General features: G+C 50.4%; 1 protein-coding gene across 1 annotated transcript in view; it reads right to left on the bottom strand.

Moving 5' to 3' along the window:
- Nucleotides 1-9,081: 9,081 nt before the first annotated feature.
- Nucleotides 9,082-21,683, bottom strand: part of LOC308050575 (olfactory receptor 14J1-like) — a gene marked incomplete at its 5' end in the record, with an annotated part of 296,725 nt that continues 284,123 nt past the window's right edge. Inside the window, one exon of the mRNA XM_080360738.1 lies at nt 9,082-9,579. Coding sequence (XP_080216864.1) covers nt 9,313-9,579 — 267 coding nt within the window. The 3' untranslated portion in view covers nt 9,082-9,312. The remainder of the gene's footprint in view (nt 9,580-21,683) is intronic.

Below are 21,683 nucleotides of genomic sequence, written 5' to 3'. Positions count from 1 at the left end.
CTGTGCAGGGACAGGAGCTGGACTCCATGATCCTTTGGGTCCTTCCAACTCAGGACATTCCATGATTCTACGAAATACTAGGTCAAAAGTCCATGTTTTCATTGTCCAGATGAGTTGTAAACATACACATCATGTGCATGTCCAGTGTGTGCATGTGATGAGATGAACCCAAGTGAGCACAAATGCCATCAGCTGTTCCTTGGGGTGCCATAAAGGTCAGTGGGACAGAGATGGTGTTCAGGGGTCTCTTCCAACCTGTGTTATTGTAGGATTCCATGAATCTTTTCCTTGGAGATATAAAATGCCCCAGAGTAAATACAGCAGCTCCTGTGAGGAACGTTTCTCCACTCAAACCCTTGATAGGATATCTATCAGATACATTTGATGAAAGCAGCTCAGTTTGATCTGCTCACACACTGGACCACAAGGAGGGTGATGGTGGGTACGATGTCGTGTGGTCACTGTGTCTCAGGAACTCATAGTCCAGTAGGAACCAATGGGTGTGGAGGGGACTGTGAGGTCACTTCTGCCTCTGCAGGGGATTGGCCAAGAGCAGGAACATGGCTGGGAAAGGACTGTGAGGTCACACACACAGACGAGCAATGGGGCCCAATCAGCATGGCTTGATGAAAGGCAGGTCCTGCTTGACCAGCCTGATCTCTTTCTGTGACAAGGTGACCGCTGAGCAGATGAGGGAAAGTCTGTCGTGGGCAGTGAATCCGCCACACGAGCTGTGGGTGTTGTGTCCTTAGACTGCAGTGAAGCCTTTGACACCATGTCCCACAGCATCTCCTGGAGAAGCTGCAGCTCGTGGTCTGGATGGTGTATCTGCGATGGGTAAAGAACTGGGGGGAAGGCATTTTAGAGCCATTTGTCCCCTTCCTGTTCACATGGGCGTCCCATGAATGCATCACTGCTCTACCCCAGTGTAGACAGGCACAAGGCCTTCTCCACCTGGACCTCTCAGCAATGCCACTGGTTTCTCCAGCACCCTCATCCTTGACTGTGGGATGCCCAGAACAGCCCTCCCAAGACAGTTTGACAAAGTCTTTCTTCTACACCTTCCCCACATCCCTGCTCAATCCCCTCATGTACAGCTCAAAGACCAGAAATGTTGGGTAAAAGTGAGGGATTGAGAAAAATGTTCAGGAAAGCTTTGAGGTGCACAGAGAGCCCATCACCATGTTGGCAAGCTGCTCTCTCTGAACAGGCCCAGAAGACCAGCACAGCATTTGCTGTGTCCCAGAAACTCACCTGGAAGGTTGAGATATGGAGAAGAGGTTTGGTCTGGGAAGGGACAGACAGGGGCTGGTGGAACTGGCTGGTGTGACCGTGAGACGTCTCTCCAACACCTCAGAAAAGTCCTGGCTCTCAGGGAGGCTGCATGGTCCTCTGAGAAAGAAAATAGCAAACATGACTTATCATGGAATTATAGAATAATTGTGGTTGGAAGAGACACTTAAGATCATCGAGTCCAACCATAACCTAATTCTGGCACTAAACCTTGTCCCTAAGAGCCCCATCTATCTGTGTTTTAAACACCTTCAGTGATGGTGACTCCGCAACCTCACTGAGCAGTCTGCTCCATTGCTTCAAAACCCTTTCCCTGAAGAATTTATTCCTAATATCCAATCTAAACCTTCTCGTGTGCAACTTGAGGCCATTTCATCTTTTCCTCTGACTTGTTACTTGGGACAAGAGACCAAAACCCTCCATGATAAATCCTCCTTTCAGGTAGTTGTAGACAGTGACAAGGTCTCCCCTCAGCCTCCTGTTCTCAAGGCTGAACAGCCCCAGCTCCCTCAACCGCTCCTCGTGAGACTGGTGCTCCAGACCCTTCACCAGCCTTGTCACCCTCCTCTGAACTCTCTCCAGCACCTCAATGTCTTCCTTGCCATGAGGGGCCTCAAACTGACCCCAGGATTCAAGGTGCAGCCTCACTAGTGCCCAGTACAAAGGGGTGATCACTTCTCTAGTCCTGCTAAAGCTCTGATTGAATCAAGGCTGGAACACCTTGGTGTGACCCAGTTGGTGACGGGTTGGACTGCAGACTCCTGAGGTCCCTTCAGCCTCAGTTCTCTCATGATCCCATTGTGATGTTGGGCTGTGTTTCAGACTGGAGCAGAGCAGGCGATGATGGGGCAGGACCCACCTGTGCTGTAGGTGACCATCTAAACCAACATCTCAGCCAGGGAACCAGCCAACACCTCAGTGTGACTCGCTCTGGGCAACGTGTGAGGAGTCCTGGGCAGGGCAGGTTCAGAGGGCATGGGGCGCTGTGCAAGACACAACGTGATCTTGGCTTCATGCCTGCAGGCCCATCAGATGTCAGTTGATGTCAAAGAAAACTAAAATAAGAAGAGCTAAAGACAAAGATCCAAAGCAAAGGAAGGTGCCAACTTTCTTTTTCTTTTTCTTTCTTTTTCTTTCTTTCTTTCTTTCTTTTCTTTCTTTCTTTTCTTTCTTTCTTTCTTTCTCTTTCTTTCTTTCATTCTTTTTTTCTTCCTTCCTTCCTTCCTTCCTTCCTTCCTTCCTTCCTTCCTTCCTTCCTTCCTTCCTTCCTTCCTTCCTTTCTCTCTCTCTTTCTCTCTTTCTCTCTTTCTCTCTCTCTCTCTCTTCCTTCCTTCCTTCCTTCCATCTTTCTTTCCTTCCTTCCTTCCTTCCTTCCTTCCTTCCTTCCTTCCTTCCTTCCTTCCTTCCGTGTTTCTTTCCTTCCTTCCTTCCTTCCTTTCTTTATTTCTTTCTTTCATTCTTTCTTTCTTTCTTTCTTTCTTTCTTTCTTTCTTTCTTACTTTCTTTCTTTCTTTCTTTCTTTCTTTCTTTTCCTTTCTACTTATGCATGTATTTATATATTTATTTATGTATGCATTTGTTTATTTATTTACTTATTTACTTATTTACTTATTTACTTATTTACTTATTTATTATACTTATTTAATTATTTAATTATTGGCCTAAGTACTTATTTCTTTATTTACTTCATTGCTTATTTATTTATTTATTTATTCATTTACTTATTCATTTATCTATTTATTTATTTATTCATTTATTGATTTAAATGTCTTTATAGGGGAGTTTCTTTTCTTTGGAAAGGAAAGAGTTTTCCAGAACTGGGGATGGATTTAGGACACAAATGTCTTCAGCTCCAGGGACACAAACACCTGGTGCCAGTGGAGATGCCCCGGGAACCCCTGCCCAGGCTCCACCTGCACTGCACGGTGCTCTGGTCTCCCCAGGTCCTGTGTGACAGATGCCAATCCCAGGCCAGCACCTCAGGTAGACTGGGCTACTAAAATGGCCCTGGCTGTTTATGGTGAGACAATTGATGACTGATGTCTGTCTGGAAACATGCACTTTATTATTGTTGTTTTGTTTATGCATTTTTTTGTTGGTTTTCTTGCCGTTTTGTTTTTGGTTTTGGTTGTTGTTATTGTTTAATAGGTTTGAGGGGTTTTTTGCTTTGGTTTTGTGGGGATTTTGTTTCTTTTGTTTGTTTGGTTTGTTTGTTTGATTGGAGATCTTTGTTAATTTTTTTTTTTTTTTTTAGCATATTAAAATTTAAAAGAAAAAAGCCTAAAAGTGAATTATGTGGAAGTGCACTAAGGGTAGGAGAAGAAATATTGGTCTTCTCCTGTACTTCTATTACCAACACTCTAGTATTTCATCTCCCTCGTCATTCAGGAGTTCCCACCTCTCCTGATTCAATGTCCCTGTCCAAGGACAACTTTCCAGCCCTGTCTGGACGTTTGCCCTTCCCAGTGCTCTCAGGTTTCTCCTCCACTTGCTCTTTGGTCATTCAGTGGCCTCTCAACTGTCTGGTTTCTGCTTTGAGCTTCAGGGAGTTACAAACTTGCCCCGTTCTTCAGAGCTCTAATTAACATGGCAGTCAACACTTTCATTGTGTTTATTTCTATCCTCTCCTGTCTCTCTGTCTAAAGCAGTTCTTGTGTGGGTGTCCCTTGTGGATGCTGGACCTCATCAGATCCACTTACACACACAGCTGAGGAAAGTGTTTTGCTGTTGATTGAACTGTGCAGTGTTTGCACAGGAGAGCAGGTGGAGCTGGTGCACAGGAGCTGCAGCATCTCCTGCAGAGCTCAGTGGAGAAGTCTGATGGAGGAAAAGTGATGCAATCTCTGGTGGCCAATGAGGGAACCGGCAGACTGGGGGTGGGGGTGAGGAGCCAGGTTGTGCATACAGTGTCCAGCCTCAAGGGACTGTTCTCCTGCCTGTCCAGATGTCTTCAGGAGACCCTCGGGAGCAATGTCCGGTGTAGAATGCTGCTGTCACTTCTTCTGTACACTGAGAAATGACAGAAAATACCCTTGAAAGAAAAAAACCTCTTTTATGAAATCTTCTTTGAAACCTTCATCAGCAAGTGTCCCATTGAAACCTCTCCAGTTAGTTCTACAACTCTGAAAGGTGTAAAAAAAAATACAGAAAGAAACATTGCTCGTTAGGGCTTTCTGCATTTTAATTAGCCCCATGGCGTATTTGGTGCTGAGTCCGTGAACGTCAGATACCAAGCACAGACTGAAGAATCTGCTCAAGAAGTCCAAGCCAGAACAAACTCCAAAGTACCTTGAAGCATTAATGGGCCCCACTGAGGGCTGTTACTGACAAAGCCTCCCAGGGACTCGTTAGAGCAGATAATTGGAGGCAGTGATTGCATCAGGCACAGGCAAAGTGCAGCAGCTCTGGTGCTGAGAAAGCCCTTGGTTTGTCTGATGAAGGACAATGGCCAAGCCTTGAGCCCCTGCCCCTGGAAGGGAGATCCTGTCCCTCACGTGTGGCTCAGGGCTCTTCCTGGGGCTGTGGGGAGTGCGATGCCCAGTGCAGGACAATGGTGTGACACTCCCTGGGGGTGCAAGGAGGCAATGGGGTGCCATGGCCATGACAACCATGTGTCTCCTCTTAGGCCTCGCTGGCAGGGACATCAGCCATAGCCAAGGGGACAAAGACCTTGGCTCTTGCAGGGACATCCAGCCTTGCCAGCACCCTTGGCCATGTCCACCATGGTCCATCCTGCACTGTCCCAGGCCTGCGGCTGTTTCCCCACAGGCTGCAGACACCCCATGCGCTTCCCCACCTTGTTCTCAGCCCAGTGTGTCCCCACCTGTGCTGCTGTCTCTCCATCCTCACCAGCTGTTCCTGGAAACACAAAGCCATGGTTGATCCAGAGTCCCTCTGAATGGCCACAGCACTGCGCTCAGAATGACATTTCTTGATCCTGAGCTCCACTCTGGACCTCCAGAGCTGCAGTTTCTGATGATTTTCCTTTCTCTTGCTGTTCCCTCTACCAAAAATACTAAAATAAAATAAAATAAAAGGCGTCATCTTGGAAAGTGATTTTCAAGATTTCTGAAGCTACTACCGCCCTTTCTTGTCATGGTTTTACCACAGCCACCAACCAAGAGCATGAGAGCTGCTCACATCCTGCTCCCAGTCCTCAGGTGGGATAAGGGCGAGAACTGAATGGGAAAGGAGAACCTTGTGGGTTTAGAAAAAATATAATAAGATAATGAAAATAATATACTGCTACTACTAATATGCTTAAACTAAAATACACATAAAGTAAAATATATGATACTCTGTGCAATCCCCCACAGAACTCCCATTGTGCTGAACAGGCAGCCCAAAAGAAGAGAGCACCCTGGTCCTGAACAGCTGATCCCAGCAAGAGAAAGTACAAGTGCAAAAGGCAGAGAGGCCCAAGGGCCAAGTGAAAAAGAGCAAAACATCATAAAACTGAACTAACACTGAACTCCCAATAGAATGGAACTTCCGAACAGAGCTAACCAATGTAGCCGGAAAACCAAAACTAACGGGCTGGAAAAGCACCTCCAGCTTTATACCGAGCATGACGCTACTGGTAGAGAATAGCTTGTTGATTGACCTGGATTTTAATCATGTGCTGTCCTGTCTGTGCCTCCTCTTACCAGTTTGCACCTGCAGCTGCACTCCCGAAAAGTCTTTGGTTTCACTGACAATAGTCAAGGTAAATTAAATAGAAATAGATAAATTAAATTAAGAAAATATACTCAGTGCAATCCCCCGTGTAACTCCAGTCACACGGAGCAGCCAGTCCTGCAGAAGGGAGCACCTTGGTCCTGAACAGCCCATCCCAGCGAGAGAGAGCAAAAGGGCAACAGGCAGAAAGGCCCAAAGGCCAACGGCAAAATGGCAGAACGGCAAAAGGCCGAACTGACATCGAACTCCTGACAGGATGAAACTTGTGAATGGAACTGACCAAACCAGCTGGAAAAGCCAAAGTAACGGATGTAACAAGCCCTGAAAGCCGGCTCCAGCTTTAGACTGAGCATGGCGCTAATCATAGGGAATATGTCATTGATCAGCCTGCACGTCAATCCAGGTGCTGTCCTGTCTGTGTCCCCTCCTGCCAATCTGCATCCACAGCTGGATGGCCAAAGAAGTCCTTGGTTTCCCTGACAACAGCCAAGATACCAGTGAGTTCTGACATTCCTTTCATAGCAAATGGCAAACACTGTAAAGCTGCTAGGAGGAAAAATGAACTCTATCCCAGGGAAGAATCAGCGTTATCTCATTATTCTCATAGTAAATGTAAGCAAAAGACTGTACTGGCTGTGAAGGAGAGAAGTTCAAAATGGATGAAGAAAATCGACTCAGTTTCAGTAGAAACAGCACGTTTCCTCAGGCTCCCCTTCACCAGGCTAAAGAAGTTTGGGTCTCTCAACATCTCCACACATGACCCAGACTTTCTCTGACCACACGACAGCTCCTCCCGTTCCTCCAGAATGGGGAACCTCACACTGGGACACACGGCTCCAGATGTGACCACACCAGTGCTGAGTCACGATGGACAATAACTGCCCTTGTCTGGGTGGCCACGCTCCTCCCAGTGCAGCCCAATGTGCTCGTGGGCATGTTCCTGCTCAGCACCACTGAGAACTGGCTGAACATCCAGGCTCAGAGGGTTGTGACCAGTGGCACAAAGCCCAGCAGGAGGTACCATGAGGAGCACTGAAGGACACCATATCCCCACCCAACATCTCCTCCTACAGGTGTCTCTTGGGTCCCTGGAACCACCTCAGTGCCAAGGGGGAGAGCACGGCCTGTATGGGGTGGAGGAGATGGGGTCTGGGATGAGGGTCCTGGGGCAGTTTCTCCTCGTTGTTCATGCAGCAACAAGCTGGGCTGGATATTTGGAGAGAGGAACTCTTCCTAAGGGCCTCCAATGGGCTTGGGGATGGTCTCCAGTTTCCTGCATGCTGCCTTTTCTGGTGGAGATCACAGAGGCTGCCAGCCCTTTAGAGGACCCAGGACAGGCCTTGTCCTTCCTCTGGTCACAGCTGGACCCCAGTTCTCCAGCTTGGCCCCAGCTCAGGAGCCTTGTCCTGTGGTGACTTCTCGGGTAAGGTTGACAAGAGGGGTGCATAAGGTTGTCTTAAGGATGTGTGATGAGCACCAGGACTGAAGTACCAGAGCATAAGGACCAGCATTTTTCTCTCTCTGGTGCTCCTGTCCCCATCCTGTGCTCCCCACAGGGCCCCAACCTGGCACTGATGCTCTGCAGAGCAGTTTGGCTGCAGGACCATGGGGTGACTGCACACTGCTTGTGCTGCTCAGTGAGGGACACAGATGCAACTGCATGGGCTGCACTGTCACTGAACTCTTTCCTGGGGGTCTTAAGCTCTGGAATGAGTCCAGAGCATTTCTTGGGACTCATTGGATTTTCTGCTCATTTCGGTTCAGCAACGCCTTCCTTGTCCTTCAGGTTCCTGGAAACCGGTGCAGGAAGACGCTGCCTATCCCCTTCCCAGGGACAGAGGTAGGCTGACGAGCCCTGAATTCTTCAAATCCTCCTTCAGGCCCTTCTTGAAGATGGGCTTGACATCTTCCTTTCCTGAGGACCTCAGAACTTGACCCTGATTCTGCTGTCACTCTTGAAAGCACAATCCAGCATCATGGGCGAGGGTGATGAAGCAGACAGGAGCACTTGCAATGAGCCATCCCAGCAGCTGAGATGAATCTCACTGGGCCCGTGGGGATTTTTCCTGGAGTCACACACAGAAATGCCAGTCTCAGGAATTCTTATGCACCCAGGGATTCTCAGAGACAGAGGCTGTTCCTTTTACACAGAGGCAGAAATCACAGTGTTCCTTTGGCCTCCTGTTGCCACTCCCAAGGACGGGAGACACCTCAGCCCTGTGGTGTGTCACCTGCTCTGCACTCATCTAAAATATCTCACGTCATGAGGAATGGACACGGGAATCTCAGTTCAAGGAAAAAGATCCCAGTGGGTGGTTTCCCGTGGGCTGTTACTCCCAACATGAAGTGACCTTGAAACACTGTCTGTCTCACAGGCCTTCATGGAACCTTCAGGAATAGCTGGTGTTGTTAGTGTTCACCTGGGTTCATCTCACCTCACATCCATCATGTGCGTGCTCACATCTCATTAGAAAAATGCAGACATGAATTTCTGACCTACTCATTCCGTGTCCGTCCATGGAGGGAAGAACAACCTCTGTGAGTGGGGGAGAGAGGCCAGAGCTAGAAATGGTGGTTAAGAGGGGCCAGTCCATGATGATGCCCTGGGGCAGCTTCTGTGGGGTGTCCAGTGCACAGGGGCACAGCCCAGCCCTGCTCTGCTGGTCCTGCAGGTCTCTGGCAGGAGCCTGGCTGTGAGAGGACACTGCTGTGTGCCAGCCCTGCACACACACACTGTTCAGCTGTACACTGGGGTTTCATCTCTGGGTCACTTTCTTGGACATGTTCTTGGGAGAATCTCTGTTAGAAGACTTAAACCTTCAGGCCCTGCCCATAGAAGATCACCTTTCTGTCTGGAAAGGCTGTTCTGGGGCCAGCTCTGTCACAGCAGTGCCCATTGCCTGTCCCTGCCTGCACCCACAGCACTGACACACAGCAGGACGGTGACCAAGCTGCCAGAGCACTCAGGCCTTGCACCAACACCAGGGATGAGAAGGAGAGTGTGGAGTGGAACCAGAACAGTTCTGGAAGAACAAGTGCTGCTGCTCCCTGGCAGGGCTGCCATGAGAGAGCTGTTTTCCCCTCCACCCACGCACAGGAACTGTCCCTGCCGCTCCAAACAGGCCTTGGTGAAAGGATCTCAGGAAAAAATAGATGCTGCAAGGCCTTTTAATTTGTTGAAACACACATACAGCACAGCTTCTCATTTACTAAGCCCCTCAGTAAGTAAAGCAGACAATGAATTAGAAAGGGGATGACAATATTATCACATGTGAAAAAACACAAGGAGAAACAAAAAAAAAAGAAGACAGGTTGGGCCTGCAACAATTTACACTGTAACTGTTATGCAGAAGATGATGGGCAGTTTATTGCTTCAGAAAATATTCCAGTCATCAGTTTCCACAGGGAATCTTTGAGCTCCTGGTTCCTCATGCTGTAGATGAGGGGGTTCACTGCTGGAGGAACCACTGAGTACAGAACAGACACCACCAGGTCCAGGGATGGAGCAGAGATGGAGGGGGGCTTCAGGTGGGCAAACATGGCAGTGCTGACAAACAGGGAGACCACGGCCAGGTGAGGGAGGCAGGTGGAAAAGGCTTTGTGCCGTCCCTGCTCAGAGGGGATCCTCAGCACGGCCCTCAAGATCTGCACACAGGACACCACAATGGACACAAAAAGGCCAAAAGTTAAACAGGCACTGACTACAAGAAGCCCAAGTTCCCTGAGGTAGGAGTGTGAGCAGGAGAGCTTGAGGATCTGGGGGATTTCACAGAAGAACTGGCCCAGGCCATTGCCCTTGCACAGGGGCAGTGAAAATGTATTGGCCGTGTGCAGCAGAGCATGGAGAAACCCAGTGGCCCAGGCAGCTGCTGCCATGTGGACACAAGCTCTGCTGCCCAGGAGGGTCCCGTAGTGCAGGGGTTTGCAGATGGCAACGTAGCGGTCATACGATATGATGGTGAGGAGAGAATATTCTACTGAAATGAAAAAGAAAAAAAGAAAGACTTGGGCAGCACATCCCATAAAAGAAATGGCCCTGGTACCCATTAAGGAATTTGCCATAGACATGGGGACAATGGTGGAGATGGAGCCCAGGTAGAGGAGAGCGAGGTTGAGCAGGAAGAAGTACATGGGGGTGTGCAGGTGCTGGTCCCAGGCTATAGTGGTGATGATGAGGCCGTTGCCCAGGAGGGCAGCCAGGTAGATGCCCAGGAAGAGCCAGAAGTGCAAGAGCTGCAGCTCCCGTGTGTCTGTGAATGGCAGGAGGAGGAACTGGGTGATGGAGCTGCTGTTGGACACTGGCTGCCTGTGGGCTTGAGGACCTGTGCAAGGAGGAAGAGATAGTGAAGTTTTAGATGAGACTTCTCTGGGAAAAAAACAAAGCCGTTTCCCACAGACCCTCCCACCCTGACACAAACAGAGACCCATTTTTTTTTTTCCAGGAGAACGTCCTGGCTGGAGCCCTCTTCGGTGCTTGGTGAGTGTGCAATGAAGAGCAGGGTCTCTGCCCAGGGGCTCCTGAGCAGTCAGCCTGACCCTGTGTGATCGGGTGGGCAGGGGCCAGTCCTGCGGTTCAGCTTTGTCAGCTGGTGCAGAAGGGACTGTCAGCATCTGTACCCCCAGGCCTGAGAAACTGAGTTGGAGAGGTGTGGGGTTTCTACAGCTCCTTCTCCCCTCCCACCCCGGGGAGTGTTGTTGGGTGTCAGAAACCCTCAGCATTTCTGCTGCACTCAGGGAGAACAGAGCAAGTCCTGCGAGACCAGAGGGTGCCTGTGGGTCAGTGCAGAGTGAGGGCAGCTGCTCTGTCCCTCTGTCCTGCTCCAGCTGCCCTGGGCTGGCACCTTTCTGAGATGGAGGGTGATCACACTCCCATGTTACCCTGAAAAGCCACCAGGCACTGCTGAGAGCAGAGGGACCCACCTCAGACCATGACAGGTCTCACCCTTTCCTAAGGTCTCAGCACCCAACGTTTAGCCCGGGACACACACGGCCCATTCCCCAGCCCCACAGACTGCATTGCCCACAGCCCACAGGTCAGAGCAAAGCTGGGACACGTGTGCCCATGGACACACCTGCAGGAAAGGACCCCCAAGATCAGGCTGTGCCTCTGCAGCTGAAACTGCCATCCCCAGAGAGCCTGACAGCAAGAACAAGATCCCAAGAGCAGTGACCCAGAGCAGGGGAGCAAGAAGGAAAATGCGGTGAGGGTGGGGGTGAGAGAGGCCAGGGCAGAGGCAGCCGGGCACTCAGACAGCGTCACCCTTCCCCAGCTGTGCAGCCACCTCCCAGACACCAACAGTGCCGGGCAGCTGCTCTCAGCCCCTGTGCTCTGCAGAGGAACTGCAGCTCTGGCTGCACAGGAGCTGCTTCATGCCTTGGAGCCCCCGGCCCTGAGGGCAGAGGCTTTGCTGGGTGGGAGAGGAGGCCAGGGGGCTGCTCACAGGAGGGATCTGACCTGCAGGGGGTCACAGGGACTTTTCTCTCTTCTCCCTCCCATAACAACTCCGGGTTTGGTTTCCTCTCATTTCTGATCATTTCCCTGCTGCCTGGAGATTCTCCCCTGGGAGGTGTTTCCCTGTCCATGTCTGTTCCCTGTCAGTGCTCACAGACCATCCCACCCTCTGTGCCCTCCCCCTGGCCCTACAGATCCTGCCTGTTCACAGGCCACTGCCTGGGGCATCTTCCTGTCTGCAGGCTGGACAACACGACAGGTCAGACTAAGTGTAAGGTGTCCAGCAAAGGTGATGCTGCATAGGCAGAGAAGTGGCTGAAGGCATGAGAGGATTATCTTGAAGATCACATAGTTGCAGTTCTCAAACATTTGTTTAAAAATAACCACTGCTTTTCATTTATCCCCATCCATTCCCCAAGAGTAGGAGACTGAAAACAAAGACTCAGGGAATTTCCTTGAATTTAAAATACTCCTTCTCTTGATTTTCTCCTTGAAACCTCTTGTTGTAAATATTCCGGGGGTGATCAGGAATTGTGAGCAGCCCTGACTCACAGCACCCTCTCAACAGCAGAAAGAACTTTCCTGCACAATAGGGTTTGGTCCTTCCACCACATCTTCTCCCCTCAGTGTTGTGGGGATCTCCCAGGCAGACTGAGCGCTGACCCTGGCAGGCGGCAGAGTCCCTGCCCGGCACAGCCCTGGGGTGCAGGGACCCTGCTCTGCAGGGCAGCCCTGGGCACCCCTGGGTGCTCCCCCTGCAGTCACCCTCAGCAGAAGTTGTCATCATTCCCTGTCCCTCTGACAGTGCAGCAGGGAAGCCCTGCTCTGGAGTGTGTTCTTCTCCTCTGCAACAGAGATGCCGTGAGAGATCCTGTAAATTGTGGGATGTACCAGCTTAAGGTCTCCCTCCAGGAAATGCAGCTGCATTGTCCTACAGCCAGAGACTTACCGTGTTAGAACTGTGATTTGTCTCATTGAATCCTCAGCAACCAACCACCCCACATTGCCTTTAATTTCTTTGTGCCTGGCTCCTGTGCCCTCGGTGCTGCAGGCAGAGCCCTCAGCCCTGCTGCGTGTGCAGAGGAGCTGCTCCTGGGCAGAGCTGTCTCTCTGCAGCGCTGCCGCTGCCATGAGCTCCCTGTGTCCCAGGAGCCCAGCCCAGCTCAGCAGCACAGGAGCAGCCCATGATGTCCCTTTCTCTGTCCCCTTTGGGCTCCTCCAGGTGTCCCTGGGGCTCCAGTGGCACAACTTTGAAGTTGAAGTAATTAGTGATGTTGATTCTTTCTCTCTCCTCTTTAGAGACACTTCTTTCCAGCATTTTATTTTTCATTTTAAAAAAATAAATCGATATGAGAATCAACTTTTCTTGTCCCTTCGTTAGACAGAACACCAGGAATGTTACAGCAAAGGATCTAATTCCTCCAAGCTGGGGGAGGAATATCTTCAGGTGAATTAACTTAGGCATTTTGTTCTGGTTTTACACTCCTAGGTCTAGAGAGACATTCATCAGTCTCTGGCCATGTCATGTCTGTGCTCTGCAGCAAAGCCTTTGCACACATGGGCTCTTGGACACTTGGTACCAGGTTTCTTGTGGCAAGTCAGAGCTGGGCTGGTGCCACAGCTGGGGTGGCTCAGCCCAGATGTGAGGCCATGTCCTCAGCCAGGGACCTGACTGGGGAGCTGGAGCTGTCAGTGCTGCAGACAGAGCTGTGACACGGATGGAATGAACTGCCAGGCAGGGTGGCAGGAGTGAGTTCATCTGGTCTGCAAGGACAGCAGCCTCCAAGCACAGCAACAGCCCAGATCAGAACTCAGTACCGACCTGGAAGGCAATTCAAGGGCCCCATAACAGAATCACAGAATCCGAGAATGTCAGGGATTGGAAGGGACCTGGAAAGCTCATCCAGTGCAATCCCCCCATGGAGCAGGAACACCCAGATGAGGTTACACAGGAAGGTGTCCAGGCGGGTTTGAATGTCTGCAGAGAAGGAGACTCCACAACCTCCCTGGACAGCCTGGGCCAGGCTCTGGCACCCTTACTGAGAAGATGTTTCTTCTCAAATTTAAGTGGAACCTCTTGAGTTCCAATTTGAACCTATTACCCCTTGTCCTATCATTGGTTGTCAGAAGAGCCTGGCTCCATCCTTGTGACACTCACCATTTACATATTGATAATCATTAATGCGGTTAACCCTCAGTCTCCACCAAAATAAAGATCTCCAGCTCCCTCAGCCTTTCCTTACACGGGAGATGCTCCACTCCATCATCTTTGTTGCCCTATGCTGGACTCTCTCCAGCAGTTCCCTGTCCTGCTGGAACTGAGGGGCCACAACTGGACACAAGATTCCAGGTGTGGTCTCCCCAGGGCAGAGCAGAGGGGCAGGAGAACCTCTCTGCCCTACTGACCACCCCCTTCTAACCCACCCCAGGTACCATTGGCCTTCCTGGCCACAAGGGCCCAGTGCTGGCTCATGGTCACCCTGCTGTCCCCAGGACCCCCAGGTACCTTTCCCCTACGCTGCTCCCTAACAGCTCATTCCCCAGCTCACACTGGAACCTGGGGTTGTTCCTGCCCAGATCAAGACTCTACACTTGCCCTTGTTCTATTTCATTACATTTCCCCCGCCCAACTCTCCAGCCTGTCCAGGTCTCTGGACGGCAGCACAGCTTCCAGTGTCAGCCACTCCTTGCAGCTTGGTGTGTTCAGCAAACTTGCTGACAGTCACTCTATTTCCTCATGCAAGTCTCTGATGAATTTATTGAACAGTACTGGCCCCAGCACTGCCCCCTGAGGCACTGCACTAGATACAGGCCTCCAACTGGACTCTGCCCCATTGACCACCACTCTCTGTCTTCTTCCCTTCACCAGTTCGCAGTCACCTCACTACCCGCTCATCCAGTCCACAGTTCCTCATTTTAGCAGCAAGGATGCTGTGGGACACTGTGTCAAAGGCTTTACTCAAGTCAAGGTAGACCACATCCACTGTTTTGTCATCATGTATGTCTTCATAAAAGTCAATGAGGTTGGTCAAGCATGACTTCCCCTTGGTGAAGCCATGTGACTGCCCCTAATGACCTCTTAAGTCTTGGTGGTCTAAGGGATCCAGGGATAGAATATTTTAGGTATTGGTGGCCCAAAGTTTCCAGAGGTGGGAAATCCTACATCTTGTTGGCCCAAAGTGTCCAGGGATGGGACATCTTGGGAGCAGAGATAGGACATCTTGATCTGAGTGGCCTAAAGTTTCCAGGGATAGGACATGAGAGGTCTGATATGGGTCAGCCTGGCTTGCGGTAGCCCTAGGGGTCCAGAGATGGGACATTATAGGTCTTGGTGGCCTAAGGGGTTCAGGGATAGCACATCTTGGCCGGGGTGGTCTAAGGGATCCAAGGGTTGGGACATTTAAGTCTTGGTGGCCTGAGATGGCTGCAAATGGGACATCTTGGATCCAGAGTTGGGGCATTATAAGTCTGGGTGGCCCGAAGTGTCCAGGAATGGGATGTTTTAGGTCTTGGTGGTTTAAGGGGTCGAGAGTTGAGAGATCCTGGGTCTTGGTGGCCTCACGGGGTCCAGGGATGGGACATCTTGACCTTGGTAAACCAAGAGGGCTGGAGATGGGACATCTTGGGTGCAGGGATGGGACCTGACTGGGAAGCTGGAGCTGTCAGTGCTGCAGACAGAGCTGTGACACGGATGGAATGAACTGCCAGGCAGGGTGCAGGAGTGAGTTCATCTGGTCTCAAGGACAGCAGCCTCCACGCACAGCAACAGCCCAGATCAGAACTCAGTCCAGACCTCCAGATCAGAACTCAGTCCAGACCTGGAAGGCAATTCAAGGTCCCCATAACGAGCTGTTACTACTGCAGGAACATTTAAAGGAGAAAAAAACTCATTGTGTGGCCACTTATGAATTTAATAAGAGAAAGAGGTGAGAATCCCTATGTCCTCTTGTTCTCACTCTTCACCAGCAAGCTCTCCCAGGCCTCTGTGGCTGGAGGCAGAACAACCAGCAGTGCATGGGGATCAAGTAAGGGGTCACTGGAACTAACACAATCCTTTCTAGTCTATGGCACAGCAGGGGCAGCATCCCAGGAGCTGGGACAGCAGGACCATGTCACAGTGAGGCCACTCTCCACCATCTTGGAAAGCTCATGGAGACTGGGGGGACTCCCTGACCACTGGCAGCTCTCACACAGTGTGTGCACTTTTCAAAATGGCCCATGGGTGAGCAGGGGAACTAAGGGCTGTGCCCCAGAGCATGGCCACTGGGACCCCATTTCTGGGTGTCTGGAAGAGAAGGTGCCGGGGTTTGCCCAGGGCAGGTTGTGCCTGTCCATCCTCTTTGCTTTCTGTGAGGAAAGGACAGGGTTGTGGACGTGGGCAGATCAGTGGTGGTCTGTTACCTGGAAGTCAGCAAGGAATCCAGCATCATTTCCTGCAATATTTTTCTAGCCATGGTAGGATAAAGCACTGAGTTATCTGGTCTAATGCTGCTTTGAGCAGGAGGTTGGTCAAGACACCTTCCAAACTCCCTTTAAACCTGAATAATGCTGTCCTTTCATCCCCCTCATGTTTTCAATTCAAACAAAGCTCTCAGGTTCTCTCTGACCACAGGAATAATTCACATGAGGTGCAGGGCTGCTTTACAAGTGCCCCCAAACAGCCCTGACCACAACTTTTGCATCCCTTTTCATTTGCCCAAACCCAGGCTCTTTTTTGTTGTCCTAATACCCTTCCAGAAGGGACACACCACCTTGTTCGTCCTTTCAGAGCAGGTTGTTCAAGAGGTGTCAGCATCCATGTACAGTGTCTGCACACCAGCCAGGCAGCAAAGCCACCGTTACAGAAATGGGGACGAGGCACTTGACCAGCTCCTTGCACCCAGATATCAGCGTGACATGTCTGCTGAGATGCCAGGAAACACCTAAAATACACGTGAAGGGTACGTGAGTCCTTGTTGTGTATCCTGGCTTGTCTCCTGACCCATGTGGTGCTTCAGGCTGTGAAGAGAATCAAAACCAGCCTTTGGACTGGGGTAGTTCCATTTTACACGTGTCACACAGGGCAGATGAGGGAGCTCAGAACTCCAGACTCTGCGGCACGGTTGGGACTGCAGAGACTGGAAATGCAGGTGACAGTGTGTGTCAGTGCACACACATACAGATTCTGGCTTCCTTTGGGCCTTTGCACTGACCTGGGATCTGTTCCTTGGCCATCATTGTCTCAAAAAGAAACTGTTCTCCTATGCAACCTCCACATCACACCACATAAGAAATAATTAAAAGGTAGAAAAATAATGAAAGAAGCACAATTTGGGGATAATTCTGTCTAAGAGGTGTACTCTTTAAATGATTAAAACAAAAAAGAAGTGAGAGAAAAAAGCATTGTTCTAAGAAATTCTTTCAAGACACAACTGCTGAGGTGTAGTAGATGCTTGGAAAAGCAAGAATAACTGTTAGGAATGAAATTAGAGAGATTTAAATCATCATGATCATCATTGAGAATAAGGAGTTCCCTGTTACTGTTACTAGTGACAGCACCACTGTTGACAAACATCCTTCAGAGCATCTCCATTTTTCCTGGGCTCCAAAGCTCATCCTGCTCAGAGTTTGACAGGATTGCTGCAAACCCCTGTGACCCAAATCTCTGCAACTGTCTCTGCTCAACAGCCTTTTACCCCAGGAAGGGGAAAACTGCCAATGCAGACACCAACCCAGTGCCCAACCTGCCTGGAGAGCCAGGACAGTTGTGCCACACAACAGCCGCCTCTGAGGGAACCTGGAGGTGATGGAACTGAAATGGTTTCAACCCAAATCATAGAATCATAGAATCATTTAGGCTGGAAAAAGACCCTTAAGAATGTAGAGTCCAACCGTAAACTAAACTATGTCCCAAAATGCCACATCTCCACGTCTTTTAAACACGTCTAGCAATGGAAGCTCCAATCCTGAGCTGGCAGGACACCATTGGCTGCAGTTGAACATAAGATACTGGTCATGGCTGTGAGTTCAGCCCTGGCTGGCAGAATGTCTCACACCCTCACTGAGGAGGGCAGGGGGCTGGGAGATGGGAGCACGTTTCAGTTTCCAGATCCCAGCACAGAGCCCAAACCATCCTGCCCTTGGACTCTGGATCCCATTTCCTGAGATGTAAAGCTGGTGGCCTTCTGAGGATAATCATGTTAAAAGGCATGAATAATCCTTCCAGTGTTTGTGTAATTTGTCTAGGAATGTCAGTTTTTAAAGAAAAATAAAAGTTTAACATGCTTACATTTAAATATGTGTAAACTAGTACTCTGCATCTGTGGTAGCCCCTCTGGCAATGACAATTAAATAGATATTTGCACTATAAGGCTCCATACCCCATCCACAAGCACACATCTAAGTGGTTCAGATGACGGGTGGTCTGGCAAACGTCCCCCTTTGTGTCCCCAGGTGATGGACACTGCTCATGTGCCTCTGCAGAGAGTGGCAGGAGCTGGATCCCCTTCTCGGGACAGACTCCTTCCAGGAGAGACACAGACACAGGGGAACTCATCGGGGCTTTACGGCATTTCACTGGGCATCAGTTTTGACATGTTGGGTGCTGTCCTGTGACTGCCCTTTCTGCACAAATGATCATACAAACACAACCATTTAGTGAATCATGGTCATAAAGGGGCTGTTATGGACAAGAAATGTAACCATGAACTCTGGAGAGAGCGAGGAAGTTCATAATAAACACCAGGAAGAACCAAGAAGCTCGAGGCCTCTTCTGAAGAGCAGGAGGCCTGAGCAGCTGTGATTGGCCATTGTAGGTGTGGGAGAGGGTCAGGGCATGTCAGGGAGAAGCAATGAGATGGCTGATGGCTTCAGTGAACCCTTCCAGCCATGTCTGAGCCCAGCAATGGAAAGCAGTTGATGTCTGCAGGTGGAGGAGGAACAGGAGGAAGACTTTCCTGGGAATAGGGAAGGAAGAAAGGCCTCTCTTGGGCTAATCATGTATGGCAGTGCCATTTGCATGCTGTGGGCATGGCTGTGCCTGGGAGATGGGGAACGGCTGCTGCTGGGGTGGCTGTGCTCAGTCATGGCCCATGAGCTGACCCTGCTCTGCTCCTCTCTTACACTGCCCACACTTGGATGGTCCTCAGGAATCATCCATGAGCCTGGTGGATGCATGAACCTCCTGCAGTGATGGGTATGGATCCAAATAGGGGATTCAAGCAAGTTTTGGAGTGGGACATTGAGGTAATTGGTGACCATTGCCAGTCATATGAAAGAAGCTGGATGCATTGTGAGGAGCTCACAGGCATTTCCATCTCCACAGAAAACCAGAGCCTTGCAGTTAAAGCAACAGCACTTGACATAAAACCCACCCCAAAACACAAAACACTCACACTGACCACAGGAAAAGCCTTGAAAAACATTGGAGAAAGATCTACCAGGTCCCAGGGGTCAGGGCTCAGCCATTCTGGTGATGAACAAGCATCAAGGGCTGTCATGGCATCAGAGCCACCTCCACATGGCCCTCACCACCTGGAACCAGTGTCTGCAAGTCTTTCCTTCACCAGCCTCCAGGGACAGGGACCTGCACTGGTTGTTTCCTTCACAGTTGTGTCAGTGATGGCCCTTCGTGGGGTCCCAAACACCCTCAGAAACTTGGGGTTTGCTTCTGCCTTTCACTTCATTAGAGGTTTGTTCATTCTTTCAGTATCTGCAGTTCAGGATCACGGCAACAGAGGGCTCATTGACATACGAAATGCTCTTAGAAGCCGAGGCTCTGTGCATCATTATCCTAAAGGCTTCAAGACTGGTGTGGATGATTAGAGAGATTTCAGAAATATCCAAAAAGAGAGCTTTTCCATAAGAAATAGCAATAAAGCCAAATTTCTTATATTTCCATCATGCTCGCCCGCCCCTCCCTTTCCAGAACAGGTGGCATCAGCAGCCTCCAGTTCATATTGATGTGTTGCATCTTCTGATAAAGAGAGAATATGTCATAAAAGTGGGTGCCTAAACCACCATGTGAGTGAGGAGACAGGCCAGGACACCTCAAGAGGAGTCACACTCCTCTGGACCAAGAGGTGGGTGTTCCTGGCAATCTCAGGTGCCACAGCACAGTGATACTTGTGTTCAGAGAGCTGGTCAAGTGACCCATCTCCTGTTCTGTAATGGTGTCTGAGTTTGCTCAGGTCACCCCTGACTTGAGCCCCATCCACTGCTGGGTGTTCTCCAGACTCCTGCCTTCAGGAACAAAGTCCCAGGAGACCTTGCTGGTGAAGATGGAGGCAAAGAAGCCATGAAGAACCTCAGTCCTGTCTGATTCTACTCTTAGGAAGTTCAGCAGCAGGCCCACGTTCACCCTGTCTATTCTCTTACTGCAAGTGAAGCTCTGTCAGCTCATCTTGCTGCCCTTCCCGTGCAGGTATCAGGTCCAGGGCAGCTTTGTCATCATCCCCACATCCATGGACAAGGTTTCTAAATTCCTCCTTTGCAGCTTCCCCTGCTTCCACCTCCTGTGTGCTGCCTATTTACCCTGCAGCTCCATCAGTGCAGAGGAGCAGCCTCACAAGATAAATGCTTCTTTTCATGTGTGCTTGGGGAGATCATTCTTGTGCTTGGAGCAGAATGTCCTGTAAGGATTATCAGATTTCCTGAGCTCCTTCACCCTTCAGATCTACTTCCATGTCACCACTTTGCCCACCATCCCCCAGTATGTCAAAGTCTTCTCCTCTGGAGCCCCCCAGCCTGTGCTCTGCTGCTGGCCTTCCTCCCTCCATCCTGGTGCCTGGGACCCCACTTCTTTCTGGTCACCACAACCAAGGTGGACACTGATGTTCACATCCCTCACCTGGGTTTCCTTGTTTCCAAGATCCCAATTCAGGTGAGAATCACCGTTGTTGCCCATCAAGCACACATGTTAAGCAGTTGACCAAAGATCCTTTGAAACTGCACCTGCAAATATGCCACGCCAGTGAATGTCAGAACAATTACAGTTTCCCATGGGAACCTGCTCATTGACTGGTGATTTCCTCAGGTTGCTGACAGAAGATCTTTTCCAGTACTTCTCCATGATGCAGCAGATTGTTACACCCAACACACTGTCACCCTGTACTGGGTTTACATGGCAAAGTCTGAGGGTGATTGTGGCTGTGCTGCAGTTGTCACCTCTGAGAGCACAACCGGAGTTTCACTGACATCAGACAGAGGGGATTTCAACTGGCTCCAGGATGGATCCACTCCTTGTCAAATCTGAGCCACTCAGTGATGCTGGCAGCACCTCTGGGATGTTGTATTTGAGAAAGGGTAAAAAACGCTGCACAACAGCAGGTGGGAGAGAGGAGGGAGGAGATGGGAGAGAAAAGCACTGCAGACACCAAGGTCATATCCCATAGGACCCAAGCAGGTCCCTCAGCAGGCCAAATCCTGCTCTCCTGAAATCCTGCTCTTGGCCTTGTTCTCATCTCCCAGGAGCCTCAGCTCCACTTTCCCATCCTTGACTGTTCCATCCTGACCAACTCTTTCTGGTTTGTAAGTGTGAAGTCCCACAGGGCACCTCACCCCACTGACTCCTCAGTCACCCATGTCAGGAAAATGTTGTCAATGGCCTCCAGACCCTTCTGGATGGCTGTTTCCTCACAAATATTGGGATATCTCAGGTCTGCGATGAGGACACGGCCCTGGAAACATGAGGCTTCTTTCATTTGTCTGAAGGAGGCCTCATCTCATTCCAGTTCCTGATCAATAGGCCTGTAGCTGATGTCCAGTGACCACAACATTGCCCATGTTGTTCTGCCCTCTCATGCTGACTCCTCAACGTTCAGCTGACATTGTCTGTCCCCAGGCAGAGTTCCATGCATTCCTGCTGCTTTACCACATGAAGGGAAACTTCGCCTCCAAGTCTAGAGCTCTGTCATTATGAGTACCAGACCTCCAAGGCCCCACAGTTCCTCCAGTAGGGGTTATTTATAGCGTCCTGTAACTGCTCATGCTGTTATGTTGGGAGAGACACCCTCATCAGGATAAGCCGTCTGCATGCAACCATTAACAGCTGAGCAAACGGAGCTTCAGTCCAGGGAGAGCAGTAACTTTGAGGAAACCTGGGATTCAGGACAGAGCAGAACCTGACACGCTGAGCAGTGACCTTGAGGAGAAGGGCCTGGGCACTACAAGGTCCCCACAGCAGCCCGTGGTGCACGCTCACCATGAACAAGGCAGCTGCACACGGGGCTGCATGAGAAGGAGCGTGGGGACCCAGACACCTGCAGTTCTCGTCCCATTCGGT

Source organism: Nesoenas mayeri (genome assembly GCF_963082525.1).
Source record: "Nesoenas mayeri genome assembly, chromosome: 29".
Lineage (NCBI taxonomy): Eukaryota > Metazoa > Chordata > Aves > Columbiformes > Columbidae > Nesoenas > Nesoenas mayeri.
This window is presented reverse-complemented; position numbering and strand designations above follow the sequence as displayed.